Source organism: Protopterus annectens, chromosome 10.part0 (genome assembly GCF_019279795.1).
Source record: "Protopterus annectens isolate FY-2018-M chromosome 10.part0, PAN1.0, whole genome shotgun sequence".
In the NCBI taxonomy this organism is placed as follows: Eukaryota; Metazoa; Chordata; order Ceratodontiformes; family Protopteridae; genus Protopterus; species Protopterus annectens.
In genome coordinates this window covers 1017411905-1017427971 of record NC_056744.1, presented here as the reverse complement: position 1 = coordinate 1017427971, position 16067 = coordinate 1017411905, and the positions used below count along the sequence as shown (strand labels likewise).

The following is a 16067-nucleotide window of genomic DNA, read 5'->3' as shown; positions in this document are numbered from 1 at the left end:
CAAAGGACAAGTTCATTTGTAGAAAATAAACATTACTGTTTAATTATTACTGAAACTGTGTTCCTGTCACAAAAGAAGTGAATGATCTTGATTACAGGGCAATCCTGCTTACTTTCTTTGCTATCTAACATCAAATCTTAACAATAAAGACATATCATTTGTACCACAGCGTGTGCCACACAGAAAGAGAAAAAGAGACCGCATCTGTCTGTTTAATTACTTTGGTTTCCTCAGGCACTGACCGTATCAGAAACGACTAGATATTACTTTCATATTCACTGTTATCTACTGTTGTGTTGCACAACATCCATCAGAAAATATGATAAATAGAAAATAGATGCAGTATTCTAACAACATAAAAGGCATATAAAGAAATGCTTCTAAGAAAAAGGTCTTTGCTGCTTTTGCTGGATTTCAGTATATTTTATAGAGCCTTGTAGAGGAACAAACTTTATAATTTTCCAAGCAATCCTTTAGCTATCCAACAGAGGATGAATACACAATCACATCCGAAGAAAAAAAGACTGCTTATTTCATTTTCAGCATGCAGTGTCGGGAAAACAGACCTACAAGAATATGGAAGCAGATTTCACTAATGCCAATCAACACATGTGAGAATTCGGAGCTAGAACATCCACAATCTCCGAAAATATACAAACCGCCCAGCAAAGCAGCAACAGGAAGCAGTCAAGTCAAAACAAAAGAAGGCCATGCAATGGGAAAACAGGTGTGTTGTTACACACCACACACTAGATTGTGAACCTGACTAACAAAATGAATAAAGTTTCGCATTCACAAATGTCACTTACAGTTGGCAGCATTTAAAATTTTGCCAGTTATTCCTTTCAGTAGGCAACAAAGGGAGCAGATCTGAACTATTAAGCATAATTTCAAAATGTTGCATAGACTACCGTTTTAAAAGAATAAAGCAATAAAGTTTATTAAATTCAAAAAAATGCAATAATGCAGCAATTACCAATATAACTCTGACACCTAACAGATAGGCGAATTAGCACCATTTGTAGCAAAGTACGAATATACTATACTGTAGAGCTTGTTAGTCAATACTGCACTAACTCGACACAAGATTAAAAACTCCAAAAATAAAACAGCTACGACAGAAGACAGATAAGGATGTGCACAGAACTTTAAAAAGAAAACTACGGCGAGTAACACACATTCAAAATTAGTTTAATATTTTCTAAATGAAGACAGCATTTTATAAAACAAAGCTACGAGAAAATGGCACATAAAACTTGAGTACAATAAAACATGACAAAATTACTGTGTGTTGTAATTTAAACTTTGGAAAGGGAGTCTGAGGTTCCTTTTTGCTGATATGCAATCACATTGATTGCTCAGAAACGGCACTGCAAATACATTTTCAGACCCCAGTTAAGAGTAAAATAAAGTCAATAATGCTTGAACGGCAGGACCAAGTGACATTACACAGTGTTCTGACTAAATTCTTGTACCTCAGACATGTATTTCCGTACTCGATTAGTAAAAACAGAATCCAACTGTTATCGCAGCAAAACACGGAAAAGCAACAGACAGTAAATATCTGCCAACCAACAAATAAATGGCATCTGACAACAGACAGCCATCTCACAACACTAATATCTTACTTGAATAAAAACCCAGAGAACCAGTGGAACTTCCTCATGACTACGGCAAAACTAGGGGGCGGGGAGATATCTTCAGTAACGATACGTGGAATCGGTGCCCAGAATAAATAGAGGGATCCAGCCGCAGGTAAAATCTGCAAAGATCAGCAAAAAGAAAGAAAATACCTGCTGCTGGACCCTCTATTTATTTGGGGAAAACAAAAGAAAATTAGGTCGAAGTGGAGGTGTTATGCAAGTGGTGGCATGGATTGCAAGAATCCGATTGGCTGCCAAAACTTGCTTTATGAAAGGCTTACAATGACAATTTCTTTAAAAAAGTTAATGTGACTAGCATGAAATGCACACTGAATTGTAACTATAGCATGGGGAATAACAGGGTGGAGCCGTGACAAGGGCCGGGGGCCTGGAATCTCTCGACAGGGCCCACTCCACCACGTCGAATGCCGAGGGAGAGCTGCTCTCTCTGGGATCCGAAAGCAGACCCTTCCTCGGATCCGATGGACTGATCGGAGCCGGCGCCGAAGCAATCGGATCTGACGGACCAGCATGCTCTCACCTGGATGGAGCCAAAGACATACCGATACCCCCAGATCCGAAGCTCTGCCCTTGGCTCCGAGAGCTCGGATCTGAAGAAAATGGACCCAACAGACTTGAGGGAAGTGTCGGCGCCGAAGTACCCGAGACTATCGGCGCCGACACCCCCCCTCCCGGCTCCAAGGCTGCCCGGCTCCGAAGACTCCAAACCTGGGAAACGGGACGGAGAAGGAGCTTTTGGGGCAAAAAAGGGGGTCGAGCCCCCCCAGAGGGGGGGGAGGCAGGAGCACTCCCATCTGCAGTTGAGCCTGGAGGAATCTTCTCATCACCCAGTCCAAATCTGCATCCATGAGACTTCGGGTAGATCTCGACGAGGCCACCGAGGCGGGGCGTGAGTGTCGCCTCGATGACCTCGAAGGAGATTGGGTCTCCTCCTCCTCAGGACCCGGTGAAAAGCACGGGGACCGGATCCGAGAAGGAGGAGACTCAGAAGACCTGGAGGGAGAAGACCGCTTAGCTGGGGGGGGGGTCCGAAGCGGAAGCCTCGGCCCGCCGCTTGTGGTGCTTCTCCCTCCTGCTTTCTTTCCTGGCCTCCCTCTCCTCCGGGCCTAAGGCGGGAGGTTGAGTCCCGGCCGGGGGGAGGGAAGCAGGAGTGGCAGCCGCCGCAGCGGGAGCCATGGGAGGACCGGAGGTAGAAGCAGAGTCTGGGGGCAGAAGACCCACCAGAATCAGCTTAGACCTCCGGTCTTTGAGTGCCCTGGGGTTGAACGCTGCACAAATGGTACAACCAGAGGACAGGTGCTCAACCCCAAGGCACAACACACACCGAGTGTGGCTATCCGCTGGGGACAGCTTATGGCCACACTTGGTGCACTTAGAAAATATCAACTTTGGGGCCTCAGACATACTAAGAAGGTAAAACCACACAACTAGGCCCCAAACACACACACACACAACCCTTTGACGGAACCACGAAGGAAGGGGGAGGTTAAATATGAAACAAAATAAATTAAACTAAGAGAGTTTTAAGTAGAAAAAGGGACCTGAGCACACACACACACCAAAAGTTAAAGAAAAGGGTCAGAAAAGTTGAATTTTTCTCACAAAGTGAACGAAAATGCCTGGAACTCGGGATCAAGCTGCTGAAGTAAACCACGGCAAACTAGATCTGAGGTCAGTCAGGGTTGGCAGGGGATTATGGGTAGGGGGAGGAGCTTGGAGCTCGGATCTAAAGCTGTTGAAAACTGCTGGCTCGGATCCGAGGTCGGATTCGATTCCCATAGGTTGCTGCACAAATGAAATTAACTACTTCAGATCACGTATTACCATTAACACAGTTATAAATCTACATTAAAGTTTCTCACACCACTGGAAGGGACTCGGGGGTAACAGACTGAAATTCCTATAATCTCATAGCACACTCAGATGTAAGCACAGAGGCGCCATGAAACAGTAGTCAGGGTTAATGAGTTAATAACAATGTACTAAGCACGCAATCAGTCATGAGGGATTTGGGCACCCAGGTTGATAGCAGCCTGATTTTTAACCACCATGTTGCCTCCATTGTACGGAAGGCTTTCTACATGGCCCACCTCATAAGTAAAGGTATTTCATCCAGAAACAAAGAGGTCATAACATCCCTGTACTCCTCCCTTATCAGACCCATTATCGAGTAAAATGCCCCCTTTGGCATGTACCTTGCCAAGAACAAGCAGCAGTTGGAGAGACCACAAAGGTTCCTAACCAGGAACATCCAGGATCTCAAACACCTATCTAAAGCCCTGTCCCTCTACTCAGTCTTATACAGGCTGCTCAGAGGTGACCTGTGTCTGGCACACAAGGCTGGCTCAGACTCAGCCTTGATGGAGTTGCTGCATATCCTTAAGTCAATCTCCACTCACGCAACCTGCATGCAAGGTCTCACTCTGGTCTGTGACATTACTAGAACTGGTTGGTGGGATAGATTTGTGTCCCGACCCCCCCCCCCCAATGTGTGGAGTAGACTTCCTCTCCATGTCAAGCAGAGTACCTCACTAGCCCTCTTTAAGAGGAATCTGGACTGGATGGGAAACAGAAAATATACCCCTGGGATCCCACCTGTGTCCCTGCTGGACAAGGAAAACAGGTGCTGACTTTGAGGGAACAGGGGTGAAATTCTTGGCTAGGTTTATAAGGGCCTTGGGGTCAACAGCATAGTATCGTCCTATGAACATCGACAGGGGATAGTAATGGGGTAAGGGCATTCACAATAAAACTGTCTCCCCACTAAATGGAGACTTAGGATCCAGATAGGCCCCAGATGCATCACTGCAAGTTCTGGGGTAGAGCAGGAGCTGGAAGATCTAAAGATGGATGTGGAACACTTGGTAGAAGAGTATAGGATGAAGCAGGGTTGCAAAAATGCTTAAAAAAAAAAGCTTTGGAAAGGTTCTGATTTAAAACATACAAGTTGCAGAGCTCAGTTTTATTCCTCTAAGCCTCTCACTTCCTTTCAAAAGTCAGTACCATAAGTGGAATTCAATTGCCTATAAACCTTAGGTAACTGGCCAACCAGGATGCTTACACCTGAAATTTAAACCAAACAGGAAACACAGTACCTGACACTCTTAAATCTAGATTGCAAATGCTGAGAGGTGCAGTGGACATCTTGGATTATATCTAATGTCTATTTGGGAGGGAAAGAGGGCAGGAGTCAAGTGGGATAAGTTGATCCTTCCAATGGAACAAGGTGGTGTAGGATTACCTGATTTGAAGGGGTATTTCAGAGCTACACAGTTAAGTCTCCTATACATAACAAAAGCAGATAGCTATAATTAAAAGTAGAAAAGGATGATGATGACAAAACAGGGAGGAAGCTCAAGAACCAAGGAAAGACTGATTTTGGATGCAGATCCTTAAGGAGAATAACAATAACCATACAAAATATTATATTCATAAAGTAAAAGAAAGTATTCTGAGAACTATGCCAATATGGGAATGGAGAAAGGAGATTTTGCTGACAGGGATTGCTGCAATCAGGGGTATAGAGAATAGGCAAGGGGGTGGAAATTACTGGAGAAAACTGGCAAAAGAACAATGGTATTTAGAGCAAATAATTAGAGAAGAAAAGCTGACAGAATGGGAAAAGACCTATAATTAATTTGGACTGCGGACTAGAGACTGCCTTCCCTATCAAGGATTGATATCAGAGTATAGGCAAAAAGAAAGGACTAGAGGAATCCTAAGAAAAAGACAAGCACTGGCAGAGCTTTTAGTAGAATCTAGAACAGAAGCTGCTATTACAAAAGGGATAATTATTAGGGCAAATAAAGTATTGCAAGATAACTATATGAATCAAATCGAGGAGGTTAAAAAGGATTAGAAGAAATTGGAAAAGCAATTCATAAAGACACAATGGGAGGATATATGAATGGCTCCCAAAAATGCAACAAAGTCTACAAAGATTTAGGATCTTAGCTTGGAATTGTTTCACAGGTATTTCTAAACCCAAAACAAACTCCAAATCATTTTTCCTCTGGTAGATTGCAAATGTTGGAGGTGTGATGGGGAAGAAAGAGGTACTTGGGAACATATTTTTGGTAGTGTAATGAGTTAGCATACTTTAAAAATTCCCTGCAGACTACTCTATCAGAAATAATGGGTGAACAAATTGGTGTAACTAAGGAAATGATTTTTTGAGCTGCAATACAGAATCGGAATTGGAGAGACATAGTAAGGCCTTGCCGAGTTTAATTCTTGTGATTGCCAAAAATGCAATTACTAGAAAATGGTAGGAAGTAGTGAATATAGTAACAGAGATAAAAGAATTTGAAGTGGGATCTTTAGAAAAGGGGAGGTGCAAATTACAAAGAAATCACCGAATATTGTGGGAACAATACATGCAGAATGATGTTTTGGAGGAGGAATGAGGTTTAAAGGAAGGCAGGAATTGAATGAGCTATGTAATGTTAGATGGATAGTGACTGTATAGAAGATTATGTCATGTATAATGTTTGCAACTGAAAATATGTCAATATGGTTTGTTTTTGTTTATATAAATATATGATTACCATTGTCATAAGTGATAATTCAATAAAAATGTTTCTTGTTTAACAAAAAAAAATAACTCATGTCTGAAATGTATTGCCTGTGAATCTCTTACAAATGTTAAAAAGCTCATTAAAGCCAAAGCTAAATATATTTTAGTAAACATGAAGCGTGTAAAATTCAATAACTTTTTTCTTTTTTGTTACTGTAATTCTTGGAGCTTTTCTCCTCGGGTCTCCACTGAAAATGGGCCAAAAACCCCCCTGGACTAACCCAGTCAATAAATAAATAAATTAATTAAACAAATCAATCAATCAATAAATAAATAAATAAATGTGTTAGGAGCACTACTAGACAGCTAATCTTCTTCTTCTTTCGACTTTTCCCGGTTAGGGGTCGCCACAGCGGATCACCGTGTCCACAGATTGATTGGCAGTGGAGTTTTACAGTGTCGAGTTGCCAGCCCGGCGCCCAACCTTCCACAGAAGGCACACACACATGCACACCTAGGGCCAATTTAGAGTGTCCAATCCACCTGCAGCATGTCTTTGGGATGTGGGAGGAAACCGGAGCACCCGGAGGAAACCCACGCGACCACAGGAAGGACATGCAGACTCCACACAGAAGGCACCCCAGCCGAGGATCGAACCGGAGAACCTCTTGCTGTGAGGCGGCAATGCTAACCACTGCACCACCGTGGCCGCCCACTACTAGACAGCTAATAACTAGCGTATTTCTAACTAACATCTGTCAGTTTAGTATCTATATGGTCCACTGTACAGGTACATAGTTGCATGTATATTTAACATTAAAAGCCCATTGTTTAATTTTAAGAAAATAATTACATTATGCAATTTCAGTGATATGTAGTTTATTAACTCTATGTGCATAAAACTGGTAACTTCTTAAATGCTGGCATCCAAATTTCAAGGCGTGACCATTTAACAATAGCTGTGCAGCATTTATATTCTGGTTGACTTATTTTAACAGTGGACAGTACCTGTGTCCTTAATGTGCTAAATTAATCTAAATGATGTCAGCAAGTTACAGTAAAGACAGGAAAGGGAGCACAGGCACTAAAATGTTATCATTAGCCTCTTTTGACAAATTCTGTGTGTACACAAAATTATTCTGGCCAGGATTCAGTTACTATTTGTAATATGACACAAGAACGCAATGGGATAACAGCAATGTGGAAGAAATCCTGGTAAGCAAGTGGTTATACTTTTGCCCTGCAGGTGTTCAGAGTAAAGCTTATTTGGGTGTTGTAGGTGCAGATCATAACTTGAGGCAGCAGCATGCATCTGCCATGTGTTCATAATGCCAATTACCCCTTTCATGTTGGCCTCTTCATCACATATTAATTGGTGTCAGTGGTGAAGATTTGTGAGACAATACCCTTGACGGTGACGTATTTGGCGGGGGAGGGAAGTACAAACCTTTAATGTAAGGTTTCCAATTCACCTATATTTTGTATTTTTCCTCTCAAGAATGTATATAGCTGAGAACCTAGTTTAAACCTACAGACTTGACAAAGTGGGTCATGATCATGTGAGGTGCTTCCAAAAGACAATGCGGCCTTATCCAGCTGATGTTGTATAGTGATGTTTGTGTGTGTTTGTTTTGATTTGTCTGCTTCAGGCAAAAACATGCTACCTCTGTGGTGACATTAGATATGCCATTAACACATAGATAATAAAACAATGACTATATTACCACAACAAAATAATAAACTACAGCTCAACCTTCATATTACTACAACTGAAATTGTTTATTTTTAACTTAAATATGCTTTTGAATAATTAAAACTTACCACACTGTGTGCCAATGCTCCCATTTTAAAAGGATCAGAATTAGAATACAAAGGTGGGGTTTCAAGAGGTTTTATTTCTTGCTTCCTTGTTATCTGGCTGTCATTCAGTTGCTTGTTCAACCATGTAATTACTAAAATAATAAGAAAAGGTATAACATGCAGGCATCTATATCACTGCTTTAGTTCTAATAATTAAATGACAACATATATTAAGGCAATGCATTCTAACATACTCAAAAAAGATCAGTTTCTTCTGTACCTCTGCAACAAGAACTACACAAGAAATTCAGACACAAAAGCCACATAATAAGCAGTCTATTTTCTTTATACCAAAAAAAAATCTCAAACTCAGACAGCACAGTGTCAAATGCAATTTCCTACTGCTAGAGTGTGACAACCCTCTTGTACACTGGGGAGGCGGTGGTGGTGGAGATCAAGTGTAAATACACATTGTGTGAGCTCAAAAGTATAAGAATTTTAAACATGGTGGTCTCTGGGATGCTTTTTATATTTACATTTTGCTTGAATATATCAAAAAGAACAGCGAGTTACTGATAAGTTTACTATTCTCTATATCAGTTTAATGAAGTCACACCTGTTTAGTGCACATACTACACTATTTTGTTATTCATTACAGTAAACAGAGCATTAGGTTATCACTGTACCATATAAATGCAGTTGATGCTCTGACAAAATCTTACCTTCATTTACTGTGCCTACTACAAACTGCAGTGACGCGGAAGAAATCAAAATGAGAAGCAACAACTTATATGACTACATAATTCTATGTGGCCAAAGCTTAAGTCAGTCAAAGCAATGTGATTTTCAAAAGCACCTTTGTATAAATAACTTGAAATCTACATTACAGTTAACAGCTTAGGTCTACTGAGAGCTTGTCTCTGTGGCATGCTGCCTGCATATCAGTATACTATACACTCCAAGGAAACATAAGTAAACTGTGGCTAGCATTTCACCCATAGAAAATAAAGCTAGTCACATGACAGCAGTGCTAAAACTAGTGTACCCAACTTGAACTACTCCTTCTATCCACTCAAGAAGCACAGCAACAAGTTAATTACATAATTAAAAAATACATGGAACAGTGAAGAAATAACAGCAGCCTCATTTTATTTATGCTACATGTTTAATTAACAATCTTCACAAAATTACAGTAAATCAATTTATTCTACCTAAGGCTTTTCCAGTCTTTCTTCAAACTTCTCTTCCTTTCTAGATAGGTAATGGCAAGAACATCTAGACAATCTAGCAGTCTATATATCAGACAAACTCGTTAGTCTATTAATTACGCAGTTCCATATAACTAGATGGTTAATTCATTGCCTAGTTTAGATTTCACTGCCTTATCTTTCTTACCTTGATGATTTTTAATTATTAAAATGATTTTTGATTGTTAAAATGAATAGTCCTTTCCCAAGCCAGTGTGAAACACTGGCTGGCGCTAAAATATTTTATGTATAATCAAGGAGAAAAAATAAATACATAAATTGATTATACAAATTAAAAGGAAGAGCTACATCAATTTTTTTTTTTTGCTAAGTCTGAGACAGACTTGTGCATTGTTATATTGGGACTGATTTGTTTACTGTAACAGCTAAACCTAAAGAAATTCTACAGTATAGACAGTAAAAGGAACACAATTACATTATTTATTTATTATTTATTATTTTATTTTCAGTTTCATTACCGGGGAAGTCCACTGGGCTCACGGAGCCCATTTTCAGCGGAGGCCCGGGAGAAAAGCTCCATAAAACAGAATACAGCAAAGAAAAAACAGTAAACAACAAATGCATTTGCAGTAATTACAGTAAAAGAAATACAGTTGCAATAAAATCTGTTACAAGTATCATCAAAAAGTGAGATGTAAATGAATTTATATGAAATCGAATAACTATATACAATATTTACGTTTAGTAAAGCTATCATATGACAGAGAGCTTTAAATGGCTAAGAGAGCCGTAGGTGCTTGATATTTTCAAGGAGAGAAGATGTCTCATAGGAGATAGCTATAGAAGGCTAAAGTGGACTCTAGGGAGTCTTGGCATCAAAAGGAAGAAACCTTGCTTTGCTTAATGGGATCTAAGTGGGGAGAATGCAGCTACATCTCCATTTTGAGGAGAGGTAGTAGTAAAGCTGTGGTTTGAAATTATCTAAGTTTGACAATGTCCTAAGTGTGGAAGGGAGTGAATTCCATTTTTTGCCTAGGGAGAAGTAGAGGAGAGGTTGTCCAGCAGGTCGTTTTGGTTTATGGATGGAAATTAAGTTTTGATGTTCAGAACGTAGAGCTCTATTAGGGGTATGGGGGGGAAGAATGTTTGTCAAAGCAGGGCATTTGGTTGGACAGAAAATGAGTCTATGAGCTGTGTAAGTTGGAGATAGTCAAGGTAATTAGTGAGTTCTAGCCAATTCAGAGATTGAAGGGAGGCACAGTGATGAGTAAAGTAAGTAGATTTGAAGACAAATTTAGAAATCTTATTGTAACAGATTTCAAGTTTGGAGGTGAGGGAAGAGGAAAGGTTGGTTAGAAGAGAAGCTCCATACAGTAAGGAAGGGAGGAGGTAGGTAGAAGCCAAAGTATGTCTAGTAGAAGAGGAGAGGAAATGATTATTCCTATATAGTATACCTAGTTTTTGGTGGGTTTTCTTTATGTTTTGATGTATGTGGATAACGAACTTTAGTTGTTCATCTATAGTTACACCAAGAAGTTTAGCAGAGGGAATGACTTCAATAGGAGAGTTGTTTTGGCTAAGGACTCGGAAGGAAGATTTATCATAGGAGAAGGATTTAGAAGGGGGGAATATGAGAATTTTAAATTTATTTGCATTTAGAGAGAGGTGATTTTGGTGCATCCATAATTCAGTAGTAGAGAAGGCTGTTTGAGTTTTAGTTAGAAGATCGGGGAGGTTAGAGGCAGAGCAGATGAGAGTAGAGTCATCAGCATACTGAATGACTTTAGCATCAGGAATGGAAAATTGTTGATAAAGATATTGAACAGCATGGGTCCGAGGACGGACCCTTGTGGCACTCCTGTGGAAGTAGAAATGAAAGAAGAGATGCTATCTTTCCATTTCACAGCCTGAGATCTGTTAGAAAGATAACTTGAAAACGAGGATAGAGTGTTTGGGGAGATGTTTAAGTTAGACAGATGACTAAGAAGATGCTTATGGGAAATGGTGTCAAAAGCTTTAGAGAGATCAAGGAGAACAGTAGATACAAGATTACCAAAATCCCGGGCTTGGTTGACAGTTTCTAAGAAGGAGAGAAGAGCTGTTATGGTACTATGCCCCAGGTCGGATGCCATGTTGGGTTGGAGTTGGTGTTGGGTGAGAAAAGGCATAAGTTAGAGATGGATGCATTTTTCTAGGATTTTAGAGATTGGTGAGAGAAGAGCTGCAGGGCGGAAGTTAGAGAAGTTTGTGTTTTTGCCTCCCTTGTGGAAGGGAAGGACGTAGGCTGAACGTCAAAGTTTGGGGACGTAGGATTCCTTTATGGATCTATTGATGAGGATACTGATAGAAAATGCTATACCATCAGCAGCAGATTTGAGAAAGGTAGATGGGATATTGTCTGGAGCAATACAACAGGGTTTAAGCTTGGATAGGAGATTTTTATGAGGTTAGTTGAGACTGATTTAAGCTGAAAAATAGGAGGAGTTATTAGGGAATTGAGATGAGAGAGAAGACTGGTGAGGTGGGTTACTATTTGGGAAGGTCTTGGTTAAGTCAGATACTGACTGGATGAAAACGAGTTGAATTGAGAGGCTAATTCAAGGTCAGATTTGCTTGGGTCAGGGCAAGGGTTGTTTTTGGAGCCTGGATTGAGAAGAGAGCTAATGGACTTCCAGAAAAGCTTAGTGTTTTTGGCATGGTTAGACTGGAGTGTAGTATAGTAGGATTTTTTATCATTGCTGATTTGTTTTTTTGCAAGGTTACGCAGCTGTGTGTATAGGAGATGGGTTTTTGGGAGTTTATTTTTATGAAAGAGCTTCCAGGCTTCATCTCTTTGAAGCATGGTTAATTTAGTTTCTTTGGATAGCCATGGGGCACTATTCCTTTTTATTCTTTTGTTTTTTAGGGGGGCTAGGAAGTTTAGAGTGTCTAGGAAGGTAGAATTAAAGTATTCTATGGTGTGTCTAGAGGAAGGGTTTTTATAATGCTCCAGTTCATTTGTTTTAGGATGTTGGAAAAGGTTTTGGGGTCAAATTTACTAAGGTTGCGAGTTTGAATATATTGATGCTGATGTAGGGTAGAAGTAGTTGTGCGGAGGATGTAAGCTGGGAGATGGTCACTAATAGAGTCAGGGATGATGCCAGAACAGGAAATTTTACCAGGATGGGTGACTAGGATCCTATCTGGAATGGATCCAGGGGGGTTTGTTTTGTTAGGTCTGGTGATGGAGAGGGTTAGTTGAGTGAAGTTGAAAAGATTAATAGATTGGGAGGGATTAGGGCTGTTGATTTTGTTCCAATCGATATTTACATCACCTAGGATGTAGGTTTCAAGGTTAATATTAGTTGAGGCCCATAGGAGTAAATCTTCAAGGGTAGAGGAGTTTTGCCTGGGAGGGATATATAGGGCAATGATTCACAGGGTTTTGTAATTGTTCATTTTTAATAGACTGACTGTTAGTTCTGCATTGGCAAATTGAGGTGTTGGCTTTGGGAAGGGGATTAGAGTGAGAAGATTAGAGCAGATTAATGCAACGCCACTGCCTTTTCTATGAAGGTGGTCACATCTGAGAGCATAGAATCCAGGAGGAAGGATTTCAGAGTCTGAGATGTGAAGTTTGAGCCATGTTTCAGTGATGGCTACAATGTCAGGTTGGTTGTGGGTAAGCCAAGCTTGGAACTGGTGAGTTTTGTTATTCAGACTTTGAGCACTGACTGTTATAAGTTTGATGGTATTGTGGGGGATAGAGTTGTTAGGGGAGCAAGGTGGATAGCTGGCATTTATGGAAGGGTTTGGTCCAGGATTGGGGTGAATGTCTCCAGCTAAGAAGAGGTTTTTAGAGAGAGTTGTCTTTAATTGTTTTTGTTTGGATTTTAAATGTTCACGAGGGAGAAGTATTTTTTGAGAATAAGTGTTTTAGTAGTGGAGCAGGTATTTCTAATTTTGAATAGGTACAGGGGCTTGGGCTGAATCAGGGAAGAAGAGATGAAATAGAAATGACTATACAAGTCTGTTTGGAGAATGTTTTCATTGGTTGTATGAAAGGATGGCGAGAATAGTAGTTCGTGGGAGATGTTGGAGATTGCATGATAAAGAGGAAGAAGGAGAAGTAGGAGGGAAAAGGGAGCTTTGAGAGAAGAGAACATGGTTGAGAGCAAAAGAAATGGAAGGAGTAGACTATATGTGGGTATAGATGGACTAGAAGTGAATGTTTACATTAGGAAGGAAGAGAAAGAGAGGAGAGAGAGGACAGAATAAAGGCTTAAGGGTAATTTAGTATAAGACAGGGAAAATGAAGAGGGAAGAGGAAGGGCAGAGGGAAAAAGAATTAAGGTGTGTAGGGGAGGGGATAGGGGATGTGTCTGATAGGATACTGAGATTAACTGTGATGGGAGATCTATGACTGGGTGGTGGGAATTTAGTAGGTGTGGACAGATTAGTATAAAAGTAGGAGCAGTGGGGGTGGGTGGGAAATAGGGGTAGGGGAGCAGAGTAAGCCCGCTGGGCGAACGGGGCAGGTAGAGCCAAGGAGAAGGAGGACAGCCAACGAAAAGTTATCAGTGGAGCAGAGAACACCTCAGAGTATGAAGGCACAATGGGAAAGCAATGAAAATGAGTTGGAAGGGGGCAGAGGAATTAGAATGATTAGGAGATGTAACTGGGCTGTAGTGGAGTATAATAAATTACTAGTACGGCTAGAGAGGAGGTAGTTAGAGGAGAAACAGGGCAGAGAGGCTTTGGAAAGCAGTAGCAATACCGACAGCCAGTATAGGCATTTAGATACAAGTTGAACAATGCCACCTGGTGGCCAAGCAGGGAAACAACAGTAAAGAGCACTAGCTGTTAGAGGGCTGAGAAGTAATTTAGGAGAAAAAAAGGGAATTTATATCCTTGGTAGGCTGCTAGCAAAAGCACACTGGGTAAGAACGACAACAGTGTTGGTAATACAATGAATCATAAATCGATAGTATTATTGATTAAATTCTTGGGGCAGCGGAGAGGTTTCAGAAATACTGTAGGGTCCCCTTAGTAATTCCGAGTCAGGACAGACGTCTGGGTTCGAAGTAGGGCAGTGGGAGACACCTGGGAGGTATAGATGTCAAGAACAAACTGAAATGGAAGGGAAAGAATATACAGTTAATACGTAGATAAAATGTTTTGCAATTATAATGGTGATAAGAGACTGTGTTTACATCCAAACAACACAGCCAGCACTTGGAGAGTTGGTTAGACCAGCGTTTTATTCATAAAATAGCAAGGTTCATAGGTTGGTACTAGGCTATCAGCCCTAGGGCCTATACAAGCATAGCCATAACAATTTCCTGGATATTTCTTCCCACAATATTTACTTCTCTGGACCCCTGTCTAGCAGGGTGACTGACATGATCCCCGGGGTGAATTACCTATCTCCCATCCAATCATCAAGGTTCCTTTTGAAGAGGGCCAAGGAGGCGCTCTGCTTGACATGTATGGGCAGTCTATTCCAGAGTATGGGGAGTCTCTAGGTCAGGAACCTATCCCTCCAGCATGTTTTGTTCATTGTGATGACAAGGTTTAGATCCATGGAGCGTGTGGCTCTGAGGGATTGGGATTTCTTTAAGTGGAGCATGTCCAACAGCTCAGGGTTTGACATGCCTTGTATGTTAAGCAGAGATCGCCTCTGAGTAGATGATATGCCATAGACTATAGCTGGAGTTTTTTTAGACGGCCAGCATATGGCATCTGCTTTAGGCCTGTGATTCTTTTAGTGAGGTATTTCTGTGGCCTTTTCAGCTGTTGCAGATGTCTTGTGAGGTACATACCAAATGGGGCATTATACTCTATAATGGGTCTAATGAAGGATGAGTACAGTGAGACAATGACCTCCTTTTTTCTGGATGAAAAGCCCTTAGTGATGAGGTGTGCCACATAAAAGGATTTTTTGACTGTTGTGGCGATGTGGTTATCGAAAGTGAGACCACTGTCCACCTGTGTCCCTAAGTCTCTCATCACACTTTTGATGTTTAGTGTACTGCCACCTATGTGGTAATTCATGGGTACATGTTTTTTCCAAAGGGGATAACTATACATTTCTTGGCATTAAGCTTGAGCCCATGGCTCTGGCACCAGGCATCTGTTTCTGTAAGGACTTTTCGTAGACTATCCACATAATTTGGGGATTCAATAATGGCTCCCAGTTTGCAGTCATCTGCGAACTTTGTTAGCCAGATCCCTTAGTGTTGGCCTGTACTTCAGAGAAGTAGATGCCAAACAAGAGTGGTCCCAGGACTGAACCCTGAGGTACTCCACTTGTCACTTGTCTGGAGATGGATTTGGAGTCAGTTACTCTTACAGTCTGGGTTCTGCCAGTAAGCCAGTTGGCCACCCATTGAGTGACGTAGGGATTTATGCCCAGCTTAGTAAGTTTATCTATGATTCCAGAGTGGGGGATGGTGTCGAAGGCCTTGGCGAGGTCCAGATAGGCTGTGTGGACCGCCTTACCCTCGTCCATAGCTCTGGATACTGATTCGAAGAAGTCAATCAGGTTCAGGAGACAAGATCGGCCCTTCACAAACCCAAATTGGGTGAGGTCCAGTGTATGAAGGTTGCCAATGTCTTTGTTTCCATGATAATGCGTTCCATGTCCTTGCAGATCAGGCTCGTCAGACTGATGGGATGGTAGTTCCCAGGATCCAAGGTGGACCTCCCCTAGTGGAGTGGGATAACTGTAGCTGTGCGCCACTCAGTAGGCACAAAGCCTGAGGTGAGGCTATGATTAAACATGACACTTGGGTGAGGTGCCAGTTCATTTTGTAGTTCATGTAGTACACAGCCTGGGATGTCATCTGGTCCTATGGATGCTGTATTCTTAGCTTTGGAGAGTGCGGTTTCTACATGTGT

General features: G+C 41.2%; 1 protein-coding gene across 1 annotated transcript in view; it reads right to left on the bottom strand.

Moving 5' to 3' along the window:
- SASS6 (SAS-6 centriolar assembly protein) overlaps positions 1-16067 on the bottom strand; it is a 1319564-nt gene that overhangs the window by 282967 nt on the left and 1020530 nt on the right. The window contains exon 13 of the mRNA XM_044085777.1: positions 8002-8132. Within this exon, the coding sequence (XP_043941712.1) occupies positions 8002-8132 (131 nt within the window). The remainder of the gene's footprint in view (positions 1-8001; positions 8133-16067) is intronic.